Genomic DNA, 22,158 nt, shown 5'->3' with positions numbered 1-22,158 from the left:
CTCAGTGGACTATAGACAGTAACAACCTTTATCAACTCAGTGGACTATAGACAGTAACAACCTTTATCATCTCAGTTGACTATAGACAGTAACAACCGTTATCATCTCTCAGCAGTTCAGCTTCGCCAGACGATAATGCACACACATTACCTTATGTAATATTACTGCATTGTATTTCTTCAGGATAAATTAATGTCTCCCACGTCCTATCTCTTTCGCTCACCTACCTACCTACCTACCTACCTACCTACCTACCTACCTACCTACCTACCTACCTACCTACCTACCTCCCTACCTCCCTACCTACCTACCTCCCTACCTACCTACATACATACATACATACATACATACATACATACATACATACATACATACATACATACATATCTACCTATCTACCTTTCTATCTGGTCTCTCTCTGTGACCTCTTAACCCCAGGACTGCGTAGGTCTGACCCCTGCTCCCACTCCAGAGGGAAGTGTGAGCGCTGTGTGGCGAGGAACTTCAGCCAACTGACTGCCCGACGAGGCCAGAAGAACATGACCCGCTCCTGTAGTGACAGCAACACATACAACCAGAACCACCATCATAACCATCAGCACAACCGCTGCCCCGGACCAGGAACCGACCTGGTTAATGGTCAAACCCTGACTATACCCAACCACAACCACAACACGCACCATAATCTGATGGAAAGGGTCCACAGCCTCGACATCCCCATGGTAACTCAACACAACCAAGCATCCCAGAGTAATCTGTCATGGTTCTAGAGGTTCATACCTCTTTGTCTCGTGGTTGTAGGGGTTCTAGGGGTCATGGTTCTAGAGATTCTAATCCGTCTTTATCTCATTGGTGTAGGAGTTCTAGGGGTCATGGTTCGAGGGTTCTAATACCTCTTTGTCTCATGTTTCTGAGAGTTCAAGGGGTCATGGTTCTAGGGTCCTTATCTGTCTTGATCTCATGGTTCTAGGGGTCCACGCCTGAGCCCTGGTGTGATAACAGACTGTCTGCATTGGTCTACCCTGTCCCTGATGACGACTACAACGTCCCCTACAACTCCCCAGCAGCCAACCTCTCCAGCCAGCGCACGTTAGACCTGGCCACAAGGGGAAATAAGGTAGCTTAACTCCAGACGTTTCCATACAAGCTTTTGGAAGGCCACACTTTAGGCACCAAATGGAAGAATAATGCACTGAAACAGGCTGGGACTACCTGGACTTGTCCAATAAGAAACGTTTATATAACACATATTTTCCTAATCTGACCCTAGAACAGGCCCAAAGCCCTGGCACCTCCAAGGAGGTACTGCCGACACCAGGACGTCACTAGTGAGGAGGGGGCCCCTGGGGGCCTGCCAGACTCCAATGTTTCCAGTAGAGGCTCCCCTGTTAGAGAGGACGGATGGAGTCCCACACATACAAACTGTCAGGTAGGGAGAGAACATTATTTACACCTATTTACAATGATAGTCTGGTTTCTCCCATTTGGTGCCTAATGAACACAACCCACTAATGCAGAAAAGGACAGCATCTGACATAATCTCACTGTTTTTGTATTTTTTTGTATTTTTTTGTAACATGCTAAAAGATGCTGAATTTACTAAGTATACACTTATCTAACCAGTCATCTTGACTTAAACATGTATTACTGTGGATGGATGGATGAATAGGTATATTGTAAGCAGGTTTGAACTTTAAAAAAATAATGAAATTGAATCGACGGATCAAAGTAATGTAAATACCGATGCATCTCAACAGGACTTTAGCAGCATGATATGACTGGCTGTCATTCATACTGCCGTACATCTGAGGAAGAGCTAGACTGCATGCTTCTATTGCCCATAAATGGTAGCTACTGTAAGGAAGAAGGGGGCGTGCTCAAAATCTCTGTAAAACAGTTGCGTAGTCTCCATGCATCAGGCATCAGCTGTGGTTGAGACACGTCATTCTGTATTGCATTGGTTATTCCGCTTGCATATTCTCTGAAACCACAACTGTCTGTGAAGCTGATCTGCAGAGCTGGGTCGACTTCATTAAGGCGTGCAACGGAAACGTCTTAATATGAAAATCAACGTTTCTTATTGGACAAGTCCAGGTAGTCCCTCCCTGTTTCTTCCATTTGGTGCCTAATGAACACAACAGGACAATGTGATGGACATTTTTATGTTTGTGCTTTTCTATAAACCAATTTCTGTGTTCAATCAAGTGACTGACTGAACGAATCCTCACTATCAGTATCTGCAGTTTGGCAGTACGCCCAGAACCTTGTTTAGAGAAATGATATCTCAGTTTCAAGGTCTCTGCTTAGAGAAGAAGCCTCGTGAGGTATTGGTCTGTCACAAGCATGAAACAAACATTAATTCTGAATGATGAATAAGCTAAATCATGCAAATATAACTTGTCAGTATATAAGGGAGCTAATGGGACTGCCCTGTTAGAGCTCACTTCAGATTGTTACTATATGTATCTAAGTCTGACTGGGACCTCTCCAACCTGCTGACAATAAAGAGTGATTCGTGTCCCTGTGTAAGAATTTCCACAATTACAACATTAGACATTAGTGTAGAGAAGGATAACATTAGACATAATCTCACTGTTTTTCTTTTTCTCTGTCTGTAAGCAATAGGCTAAAACATGCTGAATTGACTAAATACAGTATACTAATATAATTTGCCTCTAACTAATGTGTATTGTCCCATGTGTTGTTTCTGCATCCACATCTACATGCTTCCAGCTTGTTAGCAGTGTGTACAAGGCTTTGAGAAAGATCATAAGGTTACTGTGTAGAAATGTATGTGGAACCGTTTCATACTCTTGAATGTGTGTTGGTGAATGTTTTGCATGGAGATGACTTTGGACTGAGAATGGTGCTTTTTCAAATAGAAAATATGAACACACCAGTCATACCTTTACATTTTTGTTTACAGAATGTCATACATTCATGCCTTTGAGCGGGCATGGATGGACACATATGACACCTCTTCCCTATGTATCCTGTCCCTGAAACATTAAACCTTAAACCTGTCTCACAATGCAAGCTTTTATAGTAAGGATGGCTTCTCTCCGTTCTGGAAGTATTTGCTTATGTGTTTGTGACTCACCTGTAATTCTGAAAGATGCTTGTGTTATACCCACATCAGGCATGAAGCTATTGGCTATCATAGAATGGCCTTGCCTTGGCACTGTGTGTGATTCAATTATGTTCTGCATCTGGTCGTTGTGAGTGTGATGGATGGATGCATGTCCATGTGAAGTTGTGGAGGGTAACGGGCGGTAGTAAATGCAGGGTGAATTACTAAACCTTTCTGCGGTCAGAGGCTGAGTGGTGCGCTCAACGTTTTAACTTCCTGTTTATCTGTGTTCCAGGAAGTAGAGAGTGAGAGAGAAAGAGAGCGAGAACACTCAGGGGGAAGTGGAGAGACTCTGACTCACTCAGAGGCTCGCTCTGCTGCCATCACTGACTGCCCTCGATCCTCATCCTGCACAGAAGACAGACTACACACAGGTATTGTATGGGAACCTCGATACTTTTTTTTACACCATTTGTAAATACAGAGCTAACAGTCAAATATACAGCTATTTGAGACACCTATAGGGGCCATTTGCAGTTAATTTGCAGTTTGTTTCCTGAAAGACAGCATGTTATTTAGTTGTGAACGCCATCTTTAGGATCATTTCTTACATTGTGACATTTAATTGCACCACAACTTACTATTTAACGTTATTAGTAAAGCAGAAAGCTGTGCAGGTATGAATGCATTATTTTAATGAGGGCAGTGTGAGTCTAGCTCATTATGAAGTACTTGTATCTCTCCTGCTCTTAGACTGTGTTTCCTGTGTTGTCTGTGTTCAGGTGCTGAATCTGCCTTCCACCTCTGCTCCCAGAGTAAGAGGCCGGGCCTGAGGAGGCAGGGCCGCGTGGAGCAGCTCCCCCCAGAAAAGCTTCACGACCCCTGGGTTAGGATCTCCGACAGCGCCCCTGATCTTGGAGGTCCTGAAGACCCCCATCAGAACCAGAGTCTGACTCATCCGAGCACACACCGTCACAACACACACTCCCACAGTAGCACACACCAACAACAAACACACCATCTCAGCTCACACCACGACGCCACACACACTCCATCCCAAACCGACAGACAACCCAACGACACACACTCCCCAGTCGCCATGAGCCAACCGAGTGAGTTTCCTGAGCTTCCTGAGCTTAACTGTACTTCCACCCACCACACTGCCCCAGACCCCACCACCCCCTCCACCCCTGCCTCCCAAATCTCCACCCCTAGCCCAAGGACTGAGGACCCCCCAGGGATGAGGAAGGGCCCCCCAGTTGCCCCCAAGCCTGTGTGGAACCGTCAGAGCCTCAGGAGTATTAGGAATGGGAGGCCCCAGGCTGAGCTGGCCAAACCCCTGGACATCAGAGGCGGTGGAACGTACGTAGAGTTTCTCCAGAACATTTCTCCTTTATCTTGTGTTTTATGCAAATGTGGCAGAGGCGGTTCAGTCTTGCCTGAGATCTGAAGACTTGTGTTAGCGCCTAAAGTGTAGGCCTTTATTTCAGTGGGTTGAGGTGGTGTTGAAGGGTATAGGTGACCTGGCTTTGATTCCCAGTCGGTCCATCAAATATTGTGTTATATGAGTTATAAGCCAACAAGAATTTCTGTCTCGTAAATTATCCAGGTGGATGGACAATAACATTTAAAATGTGTATTTCAACAGCACCTTCGGGGTACGTCTGCGACCCACCTCCTCTGCAGCCCAGCTGTCAATCAAGCAGAAGATCCATTCATTTGAGACCTTCTCTAGTCCTGAGGGTAAGGGTGAGGAGACAGAGGGCAACAACAGGAGGCCCCTAGCCCCCTCCACTTCCCTCCCTCTGAAGGACAAGGCACCCGTCAGGAGTGACCCCCCTCTCTTAGAGGAGAATGGCACAATTCAACATGACATGGGCAAAGGAGCCAAAGTGACCTCTCCAATCCCTGACGAGGAAAAGTACAGGAGGATGTCCTCTGTTCCCCCTGCAGCCTCTCCTCACTCCATCCTTCCGCCTTCTCCTGCCTCCCACCCTTCTCCTCCTACCTGCTTTTCTCTTCTTCCGACCCCCCTCCTTGCCTCGGAGCTCCAGACCCCAGTGGAAGAGACAACAGGCCCCAATGCAGAGATCTCTGACTCGCCATCCCCCGAGGACATCACCACCACCCCATCCACCCTAGAGGCACCTCTCCCCGAGGCCGAACCAGAAACAGAGCCCCTGGATGGGGCTGTAGAGGCCTCCATCTCCCCCTCCGGCCCGGTGCCCAGGAGGTCCAGCAGCTCCAAGGGAGAGAGCTTTGGTCCACTACAACCACCAGAGGAGGGGGAGGGAGACCAGAGCCATGCCCAGGCTCAGGGCAAGCAGGCCAGCCTGCGGACACGTAGCCTGCCCCTGCCTGCCTCTCCCTCCCCGGATGGGTCAACAACTCTAAGAGGACTGGAGGGAGAGAGCCTGGGGAAGATACTTTCCTTCAGTAACCAGGTGCGTCTTTGGTCTACACTTTACATTACATCACATCGTCCAAGTGTAAATTGTAAAATGTCCAATTTAACTGATGAAATGTACGAAATGTCACATAAGCTTCATACCAGTTGAATAACCCATGTAATTACTGTGTAACAGGTGCATGCAATACGTTTGTAACTGTCATTTAGTGTGTGGATTGTGCGCACCTGCGACACTTGGCAATAGTTTGCTTGGGAAACAATATAATTTATATAATATTCTGCTATATTTCATTATATTCTTACTATAAAATATATGTGTTTTGACTGTGGTAAGGGCACAGGAATATAAGTGTATTGTATGCTAAATGAACAAATGAACTACAGGCTATCCCACTGGCACAGACGTCAATTCAACGTCAATTCAACATCTGTAACGTGGGAATGAGGTGGAAACAATGCTGATTAAAACAGTGTGTGCCCAGTGGGATGCCAGAGCCAGACGAAGCACCGTAACATAGTCAACTCAGCTGTTCTGTTCTTCTTCATTTGTTTCCCCCTCCATTCTCTTGGATAAAAGGCCTATTACTCTCATCTGATGTTGTGAACAGATAATGATTTAAGTGGTTCATTATGTTGATTAAGGTCCTTGAGATAATAATAATAATAATTACTACAGTGTAGGCTGCTGATGGGAATGAGTGTCAGCAGACATTTCATTTGAAGTCAATTCACCCGGTTGGGATTTGGCAACTTATTGTAGACTAATTGGATAATTACTTTAGACTATTATAGAAAGAACACGTGACAGTTGTTTCACCCATGGTGTAAGAAGGTGCTATAATGGCCTCTTGAGGTGGGATGAACAGCAGAGCCCTAACCATAACATGTTTTATACTCTACTCTCCTCTCCTCTCCTCTCCTCTCCTCTCCTCTCCTCTGCTCTGCTCTGCTCTCCTCTCCTCTCCTCTCCTCTCCTCTCCTCTCCTCTGCTCTGCTCTGCTCTGCTCTACTCTGCTCTGCTCTACTCTACTCTACTCTACTCTACTCTACTCTACTCTACTCTACTCTACTCTACTCTGCTCTGCTCTGCTCTGCTCTGCTCTGCTCTACTCTACTCTACTCTACTCTACTCTACTCTACTCTGCTCTTATCGGCTTTACTTTTATCTGCTCTACTCTATCTACTCTTATCGGCTCTACTCTACTCTGCTCTGCTCTACTCTACTCTGCTCTGCTCTGCTCTACTCTACTCTACTCTACTCTATCTACTCTTATCGGCTCTGCTCTACTCTGTTCTGCTTTACTTTTATCTACTCTACTCTACTCTACTCTACTCTACTCTACTCTGCTCTGCTCTGCTCTGCTCTGCTCTACTCTACTCTATCTACTCTTATCGGCTCTGCTCTACTCTGCTCTACTCTACTGTTATCTGCTCTGCTCTGCTCTGCTCTACTATTAACTGCACTGCTCTGCTCTACTCTATTCCAGGTTTCCCATGCCCTGATGCGTTCCATGCACTCCCTGCTCCCCTCCCCCTGTCCTACTAGGCCAGGTAACCCCGGGTCAGACCCACACCCTGCATCCTCTCTAGTCTGCAGCCCGGAGGAGCCCGACCCGGCCCAGAACACCCCCCTCTCCCCTGGCCCCGACAGCAATGAGAATAGCTTCTCTGTCAGGTAAAAACTCTCTCAAAACATCAACATACAGCATATACCAGGGTTGGGCTCAATTCCATTACAATCCAATCAATTCAGGAAGTAAAAGGAAGTTCCTATTCCATTTTCTCTCAGTGCTTCTCTATGAGAAGAATTTCAAATTGGAATTTCAGTTTACTTCCTAAATTGATGTAATTGAAATGGAATTGACCCTTACCCTGGTATATACAGCATATTCTCTGTTTCAATGACTGATACCAGACAGGCATACACATACTACCTCTCAGGTGATTGGATGAAAAGGTATAAATATACACTGATTTCACAAGAGCTGAAAGTAGTCTAGTACGTCCATAGACCTACACTGTAGGAGTGCTTGCTATGAAAAAAGTAAGATAGCACTGCTCCCTGGAAGTCAGATTCTGTAAAGTAGAGATGGCATTATATATTATCAGATGGAACAGGCATATTTTAAATCAAATATTTTCTGTGTTTTGTCCCTGCTTCACAGGGCTTAATGCAATCGCGGCAGTATCATCTTTAGTCAGAGGAAGTATGAACACAGGAAGTGAACAAACAGGAAGTCACACGTGTTGTTCCTGTTCTGAGATGTGTCATTATGTCTAAAGTGTTAATCTGACTGAAATCCTCTCAGAGTTTAGTCTGTAACAGATTGACCAGACTAAAACATAACTCTCTATTTAGTTTTCATACAGTGAAATGCATGATTATTAGAGTAGCTACGATGAACCTGTCGTACAGAAGGTGTGTCTGTGTGTGTGCTCTGTATGTGACCAGTGTCAGTGTGTGAGTTGAACTGTGTTTGCTTCCTTATTCCTCTCAGCCTATCTGATCTGAGGCAGTGTACCATTGAGCGGGGGGAGGAGGGAGGGGACCTGGTCTCACGCCCATCTCCGTCAGCATGTGCCCACTCTGTTATCTCAGCCATCCCTCCACAGGAAATACAGACCATGATCCAGGAAGTGAAAGCTCTGGATGAGGAAACACTGAAGGTGAAACTTTATCAGTCAGTCTGTCTGTCAGTCATTCTGTCCGTGTGTCCGGCCTGTCTGTTTCATTGTTATTAATTTATTTGGAGGTCCAACCATCTCTTCCTCACTAGAAGGGCCTCGCTGACTATATTAGGATGTCAAATAATGATGTTCCCCACATGAACACCACATGAACACTACATGAACACCACATGAACAACACCACATGAACACCACAAGAACAACACTACATGAACACTACATGAACAACACTACATGAACACCACATAAACACCACATGAACACCACATGAACACCACATGAACACCACATGAACACCACATGAACACCACATCAGCACCACATCAGCACCACATGAACACTACATCAACATCCGGTCATGACAGACTGTCAACTCTTACTGTTGAGAATCTCTCATCTCTGGTCTACTCTCTAAGTGGTTGAGGTAATCTATACCCCTGAGTCCAAGGCTGCATCCAAAATGACATGCTATTCCCTCTAAAGTGCACTACATTTGAGCAGGGCCCATAAGGCTCTGGACAAGAGGGTGCTGTGTGGGAAGCATGGTGAGAGCTGCTCTCTCATGCAGTACTCAACACTGGCTTCTGCTAAACAACACGCTTGTAGGAATGAGCTCCACTACAGGACTGGAGGGACCATTACGGATTACGTTAGAGTGCTCAGCTTCAGGTGTGTGTGTGTGTGTGTGTGTGTGTGTGTGTGTGTGTGTGTGTGTGTGTGTGTGTGTGTGTGTGTGTGTGTGTGTGTGTGTGTGTGTGTGTGTGTGTGTGTGTGTGTGTGTGTATTAAGAGGCTTTCAGGGAGGAAAGAGTATCACAGTGTGCATTAAGAGGCTTTCAGGGAGGACAGAGTATCACAGTGTGTATTGAAAGGCTTTCAGGGAGGAAAGAGTATCACAGTGTGTATTAAGAGGCTTTCAGGGAGGACAGAGTATCACAGTGTGTATTAAGAGGCTTTCAGGAAGGACAGAGTATCACAGTGTGCATTAAGAGGCTTTCAGGGAGGACAGAGTATCACAGTGTGCATTAAGAGGCTTTCAGGGAGGACAGAGTATCACAGTGTGTATTGAAAGGCTTTCAGGGAGGAAAGAGTATCACAGTGTGCATTGAGGCTTTCAGGGAGGACAGAGTATCACAGTGTGCATTAAGAGGCTTTCAGGGAGGACAGAGTATCACAGTGTGCATTAAGAGGCTTTCAGGGAGGACAGAGTATCACAGTGTGCATTAAGAGGCTTTCAGGGAGGACAGAGTATCACAGTGTGCATTGAAAGGCTTTCAGGGAGGACAGAGTATCACAGTGTATTAAGAGGCTTTCAGGGAGGACAGAGTATCACAGTGTGTATTAAGAGGCTTTCAGGGAGGACAGAGTATCACAGTGTGTATTAAGAGGCTTTGCGGGAGAAAAGAGTATCACAGTGTGCATTAAGAGGCTTTCAGGGAGGACAGAGTATCACAGTTTGTATTGAAAGGCTTTCAGGGAGGACAGAGTATCACAGTGTGTATTAAGAGGCTTTCAGGGAGGACAGAGTATCACAGTGTGTATTAAGAGGCTTTCAGGGAGGACAGAGTATCACAGTGTGCATTAAGAGGCTTTCAGGGAGGACAGAGTATCACAGTGTGTATTGAAAGGCTTTCAGGGAGGACAGAGTATCACAGTGTGCATTAAGAGGCTTTCAGGGAGGACAGAGTATCACAGTGTGTATTAAGAGGCTTTGAGGGAGAAAAGAGTATCACAGTGTGCATTAAGAGGCTTTCAGGGAGGACAGAGTATCACAGTGTGTATTAAGAGGCTTTCAGGGAGGACAGAGTGTCACAGTGTGTATTGAAATGCTTTCAGGGAGGACAGAGTATCACAGTGTGCATTAAGAGGCTTTCAGGGAGGACAGAGTATCACAGTGTGTATTAAGAGGCTTTCAGGGAGGATAGAGTATCAAAGTGTGTATTAAGAGGCTTTCAGGGAGGACAGAGTATCACAGTGTGTATTAAGAGGCTTTCAGGGAGGACAGAGTATCACAGTGTGTATTAAGAGGCTTTCAGGGAGGACAGAGTATCACAGTGTGTATTGAAAGGCTTTCAGGGAGGACAGAGTATCACAGTGTGCATTAAGAGGCTTTCAGGGAGGACAGAGTATCACAGTGTGCATTAAGAGGCTTTCAGGGAGGACAGAGTATCACAGTGTGTATTGAAAGGCTTTCAGGGAGGACAGAGTATCACAGTGTGCATTAAGAGGCTTTCAGGGAGGACAGAGTATCACAGTGTGTATTAAGAGGCTTTGAGGGAGAAAAGAGTATCACAGTGTGCATTAAGAGGCTTTCAGGGAGGACAGAGTATCACAGTGTGTATTAAGAGGCTTTCAGGGAGGACAGAGTGTCACAGTGTGTATTGAAATGCTTTCAGGGAGGACAGAGTATCACAGTGTGCATTAAGAGGCTTTCAGGGAGGACAGAGTATCACAGTGTGTATTAAGAGGCTTTCAGGGAGGATAGAGTATCAAAGTGTGTATTAAGAGGCTTTCAGGGAGGACAGAGTATCACAGTGTGTATTGAAAGGCTTTCAGGGAGGACAGAGTATCACAGTGTGTATTAAGAGGCTTTCAGGGAGGACAGAGTATCACAGTGTGCATTAAGAGGCTTTCAGGGAGGACAGAGTATCACAGTGTGCATTAAGAGGCTTTCAGGGAGGACAGAGTATCACAGTGTGCATTAAGAGGCTTTCAGGGAGGACAGAGTATCACAGTGTGTATTAAGAGGCTTTCAGGGAGGATAGAGTATCAAAGTGTGTATTAAGAGGCTTTCAGGGAGGACAGAGTATCACAGTGTGTATTGAAAGGCTTTCAGGGAGGACAGAGTATCACAGTGTGTATTAAGAGGCTTTCAGGGAGGACAGAGTATCACAGTGTGCATTAAGAGGCTTTCAGGGAGGACAGAGTATCACAGTGTGCATTAAGAGGCTTTCAGGGAGGATAGAGTATCACAGTGTGTATTAAGAGGCTTTCAGGGAGGACAGAGTATCACAGTGTGTATTGAAAGGCTTTCAGTGAGGACAGAGTATCACAGTGTGTATTAAGAGGCTTTCAGGGAGGACAAAGTATCACAGTGTGTATTGAAAGGCTTTCAGGGAGGACAGAGTATCACAGTGTGCATTAAGAGGCTTTCAGGGAGGAAAGAGTATCACAGTGTGCATTAAGAGGCTTTCAGGGAGGACAGAGTATCACAGTGTATTAAGAGGCTTTCAGGTAGGACAGAGTATCACAGTGTGTATTAAGAGGCTTTCAGGGAGGACAAAGTATCACCGTGTGTATTGAAAGGCTTTCAGGGAGGACAGAGTATCACAGTGTGCATTAAGAGGCTTTCAGGGAGGAAAGAGTATCACAGTGTGCATTAAGAGGCTTTCAGGGAGGACAGAGTATCACAGTGTATTAAGAGGCTTTCAGGTAGGACAGAGTATCACAGTGTGTATTAAGAGGCTTTCAGGGAGGACAGAGTATCACAGTGTGCATTAAGAGGCTTTGAGGGAGGAAAGAGTATCACAGTGTGCATTAAGAGGCTTTCAGGGAGGACAGAGTGTCACAGTGTGTATTGAAAGGCTTTCAGGGAGGACAGAGTATCACAGTGTGCATTAAGAGGCTTTCAGGGAGGAAAGAGTATCACAGTGTGTATTAAGAGGCTTTCAGGGAGGACAGAGTATCACAGTGTGTATTAAGAGGCTTTCAGGGAGGACAGAGTATCACAGTGTGCATTAAGAGGCTTTCAGGGAGGATAGAGTATCACAGTGTGTATTAAGAGGCTTTCAGGGAGGACAGAGTATCACAGTGTGTATTGAAAGGCTTTCAGGGAGGACAGAGTATCACAGTGTGTATTAAGAGGCTTTCAGGGAGGATAGAGTATCACAGTGTGTATTAAGAGGCTTTCAGGGAGGACAAAGTATCACAGTGTGCATTAAGAGGCTTTCAGGGAGGACAAAGTATCACAGTGTGCATTAAGAGGCTTTCAGGGAGGAAAGAGTATCACAGTGTGCATTAAGAGGCTTTCAGGGAGGACAGAGTATCACAGTGTGTATTAAGAGGCTTTCAGGTAGGACAGAGTATCACAGTGTGTATTAAGAGGCTTTCAGGGAGGACAGAGTATCACAGTGTGCATTAAGAGGCTTTCAGGGAGGACAGAGTATCACAGTGTGCATTAAGAGGCTTTCAGGGAGGACAGAGTATCACAGTGTGTATTGAAAGGCTTTCAGGGAGGACAGAGTATCACATTGTGTATTAAGAGGCTTTCAGGGAGGACAGAGTATCACAGTGTGTATTAAGAGGCTTTCAGGGAGGACAGAGTATCACAGTGTGTATTGAAAGGCTTTCAGGGAGGACAGAGTATCACAGTGTGCATTAAGAGGCTTTCAGGGAGGACAGAGTATCACAGTGTGCATTAAGAGGCTTTCAGGGAGGACAGAGTATCACAGTGTGTATTGAAAGGCTTTCAGGGAGGACAGAGTATCACAGTGTGCATTAAGAGGCTTTCAGGGAGGACAGAGTATCACAGTGTGTATTAAGAGGCTTTGAGGGAGAAAAGAGTATCACAGTGTGCATTAAGAGGCTTTCAGGGAGGACAGAGTATCACAGTGTGTATTAAGAGGCTTTCAGGGAGGACAGAGTATCACAGTGTGTATTGAAATGCTTTCAGGGAGGACAGAGTATCACAGTGTGCATTAAGAGGCTTTCAGGGAGGACAGAGTATCACAGTGTGTATTAAGAGGCTTTCAGGGAGGATAGAGTATCAAAGTGTGTATTAAGAGGCTTTCAGGGAGGACAGAGTATCACAGTGTGTATTGAAAGGCTTTCAGGGAGGACAGAGTATCACAGTGTGTATTAAGAGGCTTTCAGGGAGGACAGAGTATCACAGTGTGCATTAAGAGGCTTTCAGGGAGGACAGAGTGTCACAGTGTGTATTGAAAGGCTTTCAGGGAGGACAGAGTATCACAGTGTGTATTAAGAGGCTTTCAGTGAGGACAGAGTATCACAGTGTGTATTAAGAGGCTTTCAGGGAGGACAAAGTATCACAGTGTGTATTGAAAGGCTTTCAGGGAGGACAGAGTATCACAGTGTGCATTAAGAGGCTTTCAGGGAGGAAAGAGTATCACAGTGTGCATTAAGAGGCTTTCAGGGAGGACAGAGTATCACAGTGTATTAAGAGGCTTTCAGGTAGGACAGAGTATCACAGTGTGTATTAAGAGGCTTTCAGGGAGGACAAAGTATCACAGTGTGTATTGAAAGGCTTTCAGGGAGGACAGAGTATCACAGTGTGCATTAAGAGGCTTTCAGGGAGGAAAGAGTATCACAGTGTGCATTAAGAGGCTTTCAGGGAGGACAGAGTATCACAGTGTATTAAGAGGCTTTCAGGTAGGACAGAGTATCACAGTGTGTATTAAGAGGCTTTCAGGGAGGACAGAGTATCACAGTGTGTATTAAGAGGCTTTGAGGGAGGAAAGAGTATCACAGTGTGCATTAAGAGGCTTTCAGGGAGGACAGAGTGTCACAGTGTGTATTGAAAGGCTTTCAGGGAGGACAGAGTATCACAGTGTGCATTAAGAGGCTTTCAGGGAGGAAAGAGTATCACAGTGTGTATTAAGAGGCTTTCAGGGAGGACAGAGTATCACAGTGTGTATTAAGAGGCTTTCAGGGAGGACAGAGTATCACAGTGTGCATTAAGAGGCTTTCAGGGAGGATAGAGTATCACAGTGTGTATTAAGAGGCTTTCAGGGAGGACAGAGTATCACAGTGTGTATTGAAAGGCTTTCAGGGAGGACAGAGTATCACAGTGTGCATTAAGAGGCTTTCAGGGAGGACAAAGTATCACAGTGTGTATTGAAAGGCTTTCAGGGAGGACAGAGTATCACAGTGTGTATTAAGAGGCTTTCAGGGAGGACAGAGTATCACAGTGTGTATTGAAAGGCTTTCAGTGAGGACAGAGTATCACAGTGTGTATTAAGAGGCTTTCAGGGAGGACAAAGTATCACAGTGTGCATTAAGAGGCTTTCAGGGAGGAAAGAGTATCACAGTGTGCATTAAGAGGCTTTCAGGGAGGACAGAGTATCACAGTGTATTAAGAGGCTTTCAGGTAGGACAGAGTATCACAGTGTGTATTAAGAGGCTTTGAGGGAGGAAAGAGTATCACAGTGTGCATTAAGAGGCTTTCAGGGAGGACAGAGTGTCACAGTGTGTATTGAAAGGCTTTCAGGGAGGACAGAGTATCACAGTGTGCATTAAGAGGCTTTCAGGGAGGAAAGAGTATCACAGTGTGTATTAAGAGGCTTTCAGGGAGGACAGAGTATCACAGTGTGTATTAAGAGGCTTTCAGGGAGGACAGAGTATCACAGTGTGTATTAAGAGGCTTTCAGGGAGGACAGAGTATCACAGTGTGCATTAAGAGGCTTTCGGGGAGGACAGAGTATCACAGTGTGTATTAAGAGGCTTTCAGGGAGGACAGAGTATCACAGTGTGCATTAAGAGGCTTTCAGGGAGGACAGAGTATCACAGTGTGTATTAAGAGGCTTTCAGGGAGGACAGAGTATCACAGTGTGTATTGAAAGGCTTTCAGGGAGGACAGAGTATCACAGTGTGTATTAAAAGGCTTTCAGGGAGGTCAGAGTATCACAGTGTGTATTAAAAGGCTTTCAGGGAGGACAGAGTATCACAGTGTGCATTAAGAGGCTTTCAGGGAGGACAGAGTATCACAGTGTATTAAGAGGCTTTCAGGGAGGACAGAGTATCACAGTGTGTATTAAAAGGCTTTCAGCGCACGCACGCACGCACGCACGCACGCACACACACACACACACACACACACACACACACACACACACACACACACACACACACACACACACACACACACACACACACACACACACACACACACACACACACACACACACACACACACACACACACACCTCTCTCGAAGGACCACTTGGCTCTGTGCTCAGGAGAACATCTGTATGCATTTCCTTTCTCGATATGTCATTACCGCACTCTTACTACAATGTGTGTGTGTGTCTGGTGTGTGTGTGTGTGTGTGTGTGTTTGCCTGTTTGTGTGTGTGTGCGTGTCTGGTGTGTGTTTGTTGGTGTCTGGTGTAAAGCCCGGAGGTGAGGGCGAGAAACTTGGCCCCCCTCGGCTCTCTCCCAGACATACAATCATCTGGAAACTGTCAACAACAGCTGGGGTTTAATAATCAAACTGAGATATCTCTGTGAATGGCCACGAATCGTCTGACTCACGTCATAAAAGCATTAATTGTCTCAGAGTAACAGGGCTACTGATCTAGGATCAAGTTTGTCTTTTAGATCACATTGAATAAGATTACATGGACGGGGGGACCTGATCCTAGATCAGCACTCCTACTCTTTATAGATAACAACAAGAACCAGCAGTAACATTGTAAAGTGAGCGGAAAACCTTAAAATATTATTTTGAATGTTAGAATGAAAGAGATGACTTCTTTCCATCCCTTTTTCTAGCAATTTGAGCACATCCAAGTGGTGATTCTGCACAAGGAGGAAGGAGCAGGTCTGGGTTTCAGCATTGCAGGTGGGATAGACCTGGAGAGCAAGGCCACCACAGTGAGTATACTGAAAGGTCATGCTAGAGCAGATGAAAAGTGATGACATCCTCAGAATTGATGTTAAAGATTTATTTCTGTGTGATGTGTGCTATCTGAGGGAGTTGAGAATTCTGCAGAAGACACATTTCTGTTGTTCACTGTAACATATTGTATGGACAATAAAGTGTCTATATTAGTTAGGAGCGTGATTTTGGACTTAAATATTAAAGAGAGGATCCCATGGCTATAAAGCCCTGGTACTGTCCTTTCTAGCATGGCCAGATAGTGACAACTCTACAAAATGTCTGCCAGCTGCTCCACCAATCAAGGTGAATTGCTTAGAATGGGAATGTGAATTGTAAATGTTCTGACATTTCTCACTCCAGGTACATCGTGTTTTCCCCCACGGCCTGGCGGCTCAAGAGGGGACCGTGGAGAAGGGTGACGAGGTGCTGTCCATCAATGGCCAGACACTAAGGGGTGCGACACACGCTGACGCCACCGCCACGCTGCGCCAGGCCCGCACCATGAGACTGGCCGTGGTGGTGGTGAGCAAGGGGAGAGAGGGAGGAGGAGGTGGGAACAAGACTGATGATTCCTCTGTCAGCAGTAGCAGTACAGACCTCAACCCCACAGGTGAGTAGAAGGTGGTCAGACAAGACACTTAGTAAGACAGCACACACAACACTGTGCAGGTGTGTGTGTGTGTGTGTGTGTGTGTGTGTGTGTGTGTGTGTGTGTGTGTGTGTGTGTGTGTGTGTGTGTGTGTGTGTGTGTGTGTGTGTGTGTGTGTGTGTGTGTGTGTGTGTGTGTGTGTGTGTGAGCGTACATCAAATCCAATTTTATTGGTTGCGTACACATTATTTAGCAGATGTTTTTGCAGGTGTAGCAAAATGCTTGCATTTGTGGCTGTTTCATACAGTGTATGTACTGTATGTATACGTTGGTTATTCATCTCTCTCTCTCTCTCTCTGTCTCTCTGTCTGTCTGTCTGTCTGTCTGTCTGTCTGTCTGTCTGTAGTGGAGGATGGGGGAGCCATGCTGACTGTGGAGCTGGAGACAGGAGGAGGGGGTGTGGGCTTCAGTTTGGATGGAGGGAAAGGCTCTATCCATGGAGACAGGCCTCTGGTCATCAACAGGATATTTAAAGGTACAGTAATATCTATGGAGACAGGCCTCTAGTCATCAACAGGATATTTAAAGGTACAGTAATATCCATGGAGACAGGCCTCTGGTCATCAACAGGATATTTAAAGGTACAGTACTATCCATGGAGACAGGCCTCTGGTCATCAACAGGGTATTTAAAGGTACAGTACTATCCATGGAGACAGGCCTCTGGTCATCAACAGGATATTTAAAGGTACAGTAATATCTATGGAGACAGGCCTCTAGCCATCAACAGGATATTTAAAGGTACAGTAATATCCACGGAGACAGGCCTCTGGTCATCAACAGGATATTTAAAGGTACAGTACTATCCATGGAGACAGGCCTCTGGTCATCAACAGGATATTTAAAGGTACAGTAATATCCACGGAGACAGGCCTCTGGTCATCAACAGGATATTTAAAGGTACAGTAATATCCACGGAGACAGGCCTCTGGTCATCAACAGGATATTTAAAGGTACAGTACTATCCACGGAGACAGGCCTCTGGTCATCAACAGGATATTTAAAGGTACAGTACTATCCACGGAGACAGGCCTCTGGTCATCAACAGGATATTTAAAGGTACAGTAATATCCACGGAGACAGGCCTCTGGTCATCAACAGGATATTTAAAGGTACAGTAATATCCACGGAGCCAGGCCTCTGGTCATCAACAGGATATTTAAAGGTACAGTAATATCCACGGAGACAGGCCTCTGGTCATCAACAGGATATTTAAAGGTACAGTAATATCCATGGAGACAGGCCTCTGGTCATCAACAGGATATTTAAAGGTACAGTAATATCCATGGAGACAGGCCTCTGGTCATCAACAGGATATTTAAAGGTACAGTACTATCCATGGAGACAGGCCTCTGGTCATCAACAGGATATTTAAAGTTACAGTAATATCTATGGAGACAGGCCTCTGGTCCTCAACAGGATATTTAAAGGTACAGTAATATCCATGGAGACAGGCCTCTGGTCATCAACAGGATATTTAAAGGTACAGTAATATCTATGGAGACAGGCCTCTGGTCATCAACAGGATATTTAAAGGTACAGTACTATCCATGGAGACAGGCCTCTGGTCATCAACAGGATATTTAAAGGTACAGTACTATCCATGGAGACAGGCCTCTGGTCATCAACAGGATATTTAAAGGTACAGTACTATCTATGGAGACAGGCCTCTGGTCATCAACAGGATATTTAAAGGTACAGTACTATCCACGGAGACAGGCCTCTGGTCATCAACAGGATATTTAAAGGTACAGTACTATCCATGGAGACAGGCCTCTGGTCATCAACAGGATATTTAAAGGTACAGTACTATCCATGGAGACAGGCCTCTGGTCATCAACAGGATATTTAAAGGTACAGTACTATCCATGGAGACAGGCCTCTGGTCATCAACAGGATATTTAAAGGTACAGTACTATCCATGGAGACAGGCCTCTGGTCATCAACAGGGTATTTAAAGGTACAGTAATATCTATGGAGACAGGCCTCTGGTCATCAACAGGATATTTAAAGGTACAGTACTATCCATGGAGACAGGCCTCTGGTCATCAACAGGGTATTTAAAGGTACAGTAATATCTATGGAGACAGGCCTCTGGTCATCAACAGGGTATTTAAAGGTACAGTAATATCCATGGAGACAGGCCTCTGGTCATCAACAGGATATTTAAAGGTACAGTAATATCCATGGAGACAGGCCTCTGGTCATCAACAGGATATTTAAAGGTACAGTAATATCTATGGAGACAGGCCTCTGGTCATCAACAGGATATTTAAAGGTACAGTACTATCCATGGAGACAGGCCTCTGGTCATCAACAGGATATTTAAAGGTACAGTAGCAGCACAGGATTAAAAGGGATAGTTCACAAAAAAGGGAATATTTGGAGACAGTGGCCAGGTAAAGAAAACCAAAACCCGGATTGCTGCCTTACTATGTCCCTAATCTCTAGCAGGGTAAGACAGTGGCCTTACTATGTCCCTAATCTCTAGCAGGGTAAGACAGTGGCCTTACTTTGTCCCTAATCTCTAGCAGGGTAAGACAGTGGCCTTACTATGTCCCTAATCTCTAGCAGGGTAAGATAGTGGCCTTACTTTGTCCCTAATCTCTAACAGGGTAAGACAGTGGCCTTACTATGTCCCTAATCTCTAACAGGGTAAAACAGTGGCCTTACTATGTCCCTAATCTCTAACAGGGTAAGACAGTGGCCTTACTATGTCCCTAATCTCTAACAGGGTAAGACAGTGGCCTTACTATGTCCCTAATCTCTAACAGGGTAAGACAGTGGCCTTACTATGTCCCTAATCTCTAACAGGGTAAGACAGTGGCCTTACTATGTCCCTAATCTCTAACAGGGTAAGACAGTGGCCTTACTATGTCCCTAATCTCTAACAGGGTAAGACAGTGGCCTTACTATGTCCCTAATCTCTAACAGGGTAAGACAGTGGCCTTACTATGTCCCTAATCTCTAACAGGGTAAGGAAATCAATATATCATTTTGTCATTTGGGTGAACTTTAGGTGCCATTTATCCGACACTGTTATCCAAGTGACTTACAGTAGTGTGTGCATACATTTTTAGTAAGGGTGACCCCAGCAGGAATCAAACCAACGATCTTGACGTTACAAGTGCCATGCTCTACCAGCTGAGCCACACATTACCTTTTCTTAACACTTTTAACAATGTATTTTATTGCTAGAAGAGTTGTGATGTCACGGAAAGCAGGAAACCATGCAAACAACGCAGAGAAGCACAGTTTTATAAGCTTTAACTTTTATAAGTTGGGGGAGGCAAAAGCTGATCCCAGATCTGCACCTAGGGGAAACTTCACAACAGACCAATGTGTGACAGTGTGTTCTCCTGCTCCCCAATAGGTGGTGCTGCGGAGCAGAGCGGGTTGCAGTCTGGTGATGAGCTGCTGCAGGTCCAGAGCACCTCCCTCCAGGAGCTGAGCCGCTTCGAGGCCTGGAACATCGTCAAGGCTCTGCCTGAGGGGCATATCACTCTAGTCATCAGGAGGAGGAAGGAGGATGAGGCAGAAGGGTCTGCCTGAGGGACATCTCACTGTAGTTAACAGGAGGAGGAAGGAGGAGGATACTGAGGAGTTACCCTTAGACACTGATTTCAGGTTAGTTTACACTGTTTATACTTAATTGATTTCCAGATACAATAGGTCCCTGACTACCTACGGAGGTAGTCAGAAAGATCTGATCACAATTACACTTCTTTAAAAATGTGGGCACAATCAGAGTGTGGACAAGATCAGGACAAAGGACTCATGTTAGCACCAGCTATAAACGGGGCTATTGATTCTCAAGATTTGGCCACGTATTGATTGTGGCCACTTTTGTAGACAGGAGTCCGCAATTAAAATACCTATTGTGATTGGATTGTGATCAGATCTTCCTGATCACCACCGGAGGTAGTCAGGCACACATGTTGTCTGGATATCTTCCAAGTGTAGACGGATGTGGACAGGGAAACCATTTAAATCATCATTATCCCTCTAAAATCTTTGACAGGTGGCGCCATCGTCTTATGGCATCAATATGAGTCTTTAAATAAAGAAAATACATATTATTTTGAAAGAATATCTGTCGAATAATTTGCATACAGGGAGGGACCAGTAAATTTTGGTCACAATGCGGACACAGTGGACAGATAAGAGACACATTTTAATACAATGTGTAGATGCAACGGCAAAAATGTGGCCGCTATCATAATGTGGACAACGGCCTCGATTCAATCCGTATCGCTGAAGTTTAGCGTTATAGCGTGATTGAAAATGAAAGGTAATTTCCGATTGAACCGACTTATGAATTTACCGTGAATGCAGTCTCCGCAAACACAGGAACATTGCCTTTATATTTCAATCACGCTGAAGTGCTACGGATTGAATAGAGCCCGAGATCAGAGTTAGCATCAGGTATAAACAGGGCCAACTAGAACACAAATCAACCACAAGCCATCATACCATTTCATATGAGCACTATTAACATACTGTAGTTATGAATATAATATCTATATTCTATATCAAATCATATTGCAATGACAATCAGGGACTGTTACTGTAGAGAGAGGTGAGTTTACAGGTGCTTTGCTCTGACTGCCTTCCTACACCCAGAACTTCTAGACCAGGGACCACATTGAGTTTGAGATTTGCACAGATATACAGTATTTACATGAAGGGAGAGACATTCCATTGCTTTTGACTGTTAGAAATAGTGTACAATACTGTAATGTAGTCCAAAAGAGTATGATACTCATACAAAATATTTAAAATGGGATTTGCATTTTTCATGGAATTGTAGTATTGTGCTTGATGTTGGAATCATTATTTAGACCAAAGACTATGAGTTGGATTCAATCCATATCGCGGAAGATCAGCATCAAAAGGTAAAGTTAATTTCCATGAATGCAGTCTCCGCGAACGCGGGAACATTGCCTTTAATTGTCAATCGCCCTATAAAGCGGATCTTCAGAGCTACGGATTTAATAGAGTCCTTAGTTCGTTTATTAGATGACAATGGGAAAATCTCAATTGCATACTGCTCGTGTCCTCTCTTCTTCTCAAAACCCATTGGATGAGAAAGCCAGAGGTCCCGCCCCTCTGACCTTCTCCTCCAATTGGTTTTGAGGAGGCCAGGCGAGACGCGTATCTAATTGAGATTCTCCCTATGGGTGAAACCAAAGACAACTAAACCAGAGCAACCTTTCACCTTGTTTTCTCTCCTAGTTTGATATTAAGGAAAACACAGGGTGTGAACATTTTGTACCAAAATCTATTAGAATATAGATATTTAAAACTCTGTATATCGGTACTAAAGCTTTATCACAATATACATTATACTAATAAAATAATTGAACCCAATCTGTATGTGTATGTTTCAAAAGTTTACTCACAAGACTGTTGTGCCAATAACCATTCATGTTTTAAAACCTATGTAGTTATTTGACTTCATATGGAACAGATGCATTTACCACTCAGTTAATGAGACTATGTGAGTTGTAGGCAAAACTCCTTTCATTTCCCCAAAATTCCCAGGTTTCCCAGAAATCCTGGTTGGAGGATTCTGCATCACTGCTTATTTCCTTTCTGGTTTTGGGAACTTCCAACCGGGACTTCTGGAAAGTTGAGTAACCATCATTGTAATCCTTAATAACTCTTCTCCGGTGTTTGAAAAACAGCCAGTGAATGTGTAGTGGGTATAGCCATTTTCCTACCTG

General features: G+C 44.9%; 2 protein-coding genes across 2 annotated transcripts in view; one reads left to right on the top strand and one right to left on the bottom strand.

Annotated features, from left to right (window-relative positions):
* Positions 1-541, bottom strand: part of LOC129834936 (transmembrane channel-like protein 3) — an 18,229-nt gene extending 17,688 nt beyond the window's left edge. Inside the window, exon 1 of the mRNA XM_055900306.1 lies at positions 434-541. Within this exon, the coding sequence (XP_055756281.1) occupies positions 434-541 (108 nt within the window). The remainder of the gene's footprint in view (positions 1-433) is intronic.
* Positions 542-598: 57 nt separating this feature from the next.
* On the top strand, positions 599-21,802 carry il16 (interleukin 16). The gene is made up of 11 exons (XM_055900046.1): positions 599-722; positions 971-1,117; positions 3,366-3,504; positions 3,853-4,432; positions 4,719-5,514; positions 6,968-7,155; positions 7,979-8,147; positions 15,676-15,777; positions 16,145-16,394; positions 16,780-16,908; positions 19,806-21,802. Exons 1-11 carry the CDS (start codon positions 690-692, stop codon positions 19,982-19,984), a joined length of 2,712 nt encoding a protein of 903 aa, XP_055756021.1. The 5' UTR covers positions 599-689; the 3' UTR covers positions 19,985-21,802.
* The last annotated feature ends 356 nt before the right edge of the window (positions 21,803-22,158 follow it).

This window comes from Salvelinus fontinalis, chromosome 35 (assembly GCF_029448725.1).
Source record: "Salvelinus fontinalis isolate EN_2023a chromosome 35, ASM2944872v1, whole genome shotgun sequence".
Lineage (NCBI taxonomy): Eukaryota > Metazoa > Chordata > Actinopteri > Salmoniformes > Salmonidae > Salvelinus > Salvelinus fontinalis.
The sequence above is the reverse complement of the archived record's forward strand: the minus strand, read 5'-3'. Positions and strand labels throughout refer to the sequence as shown.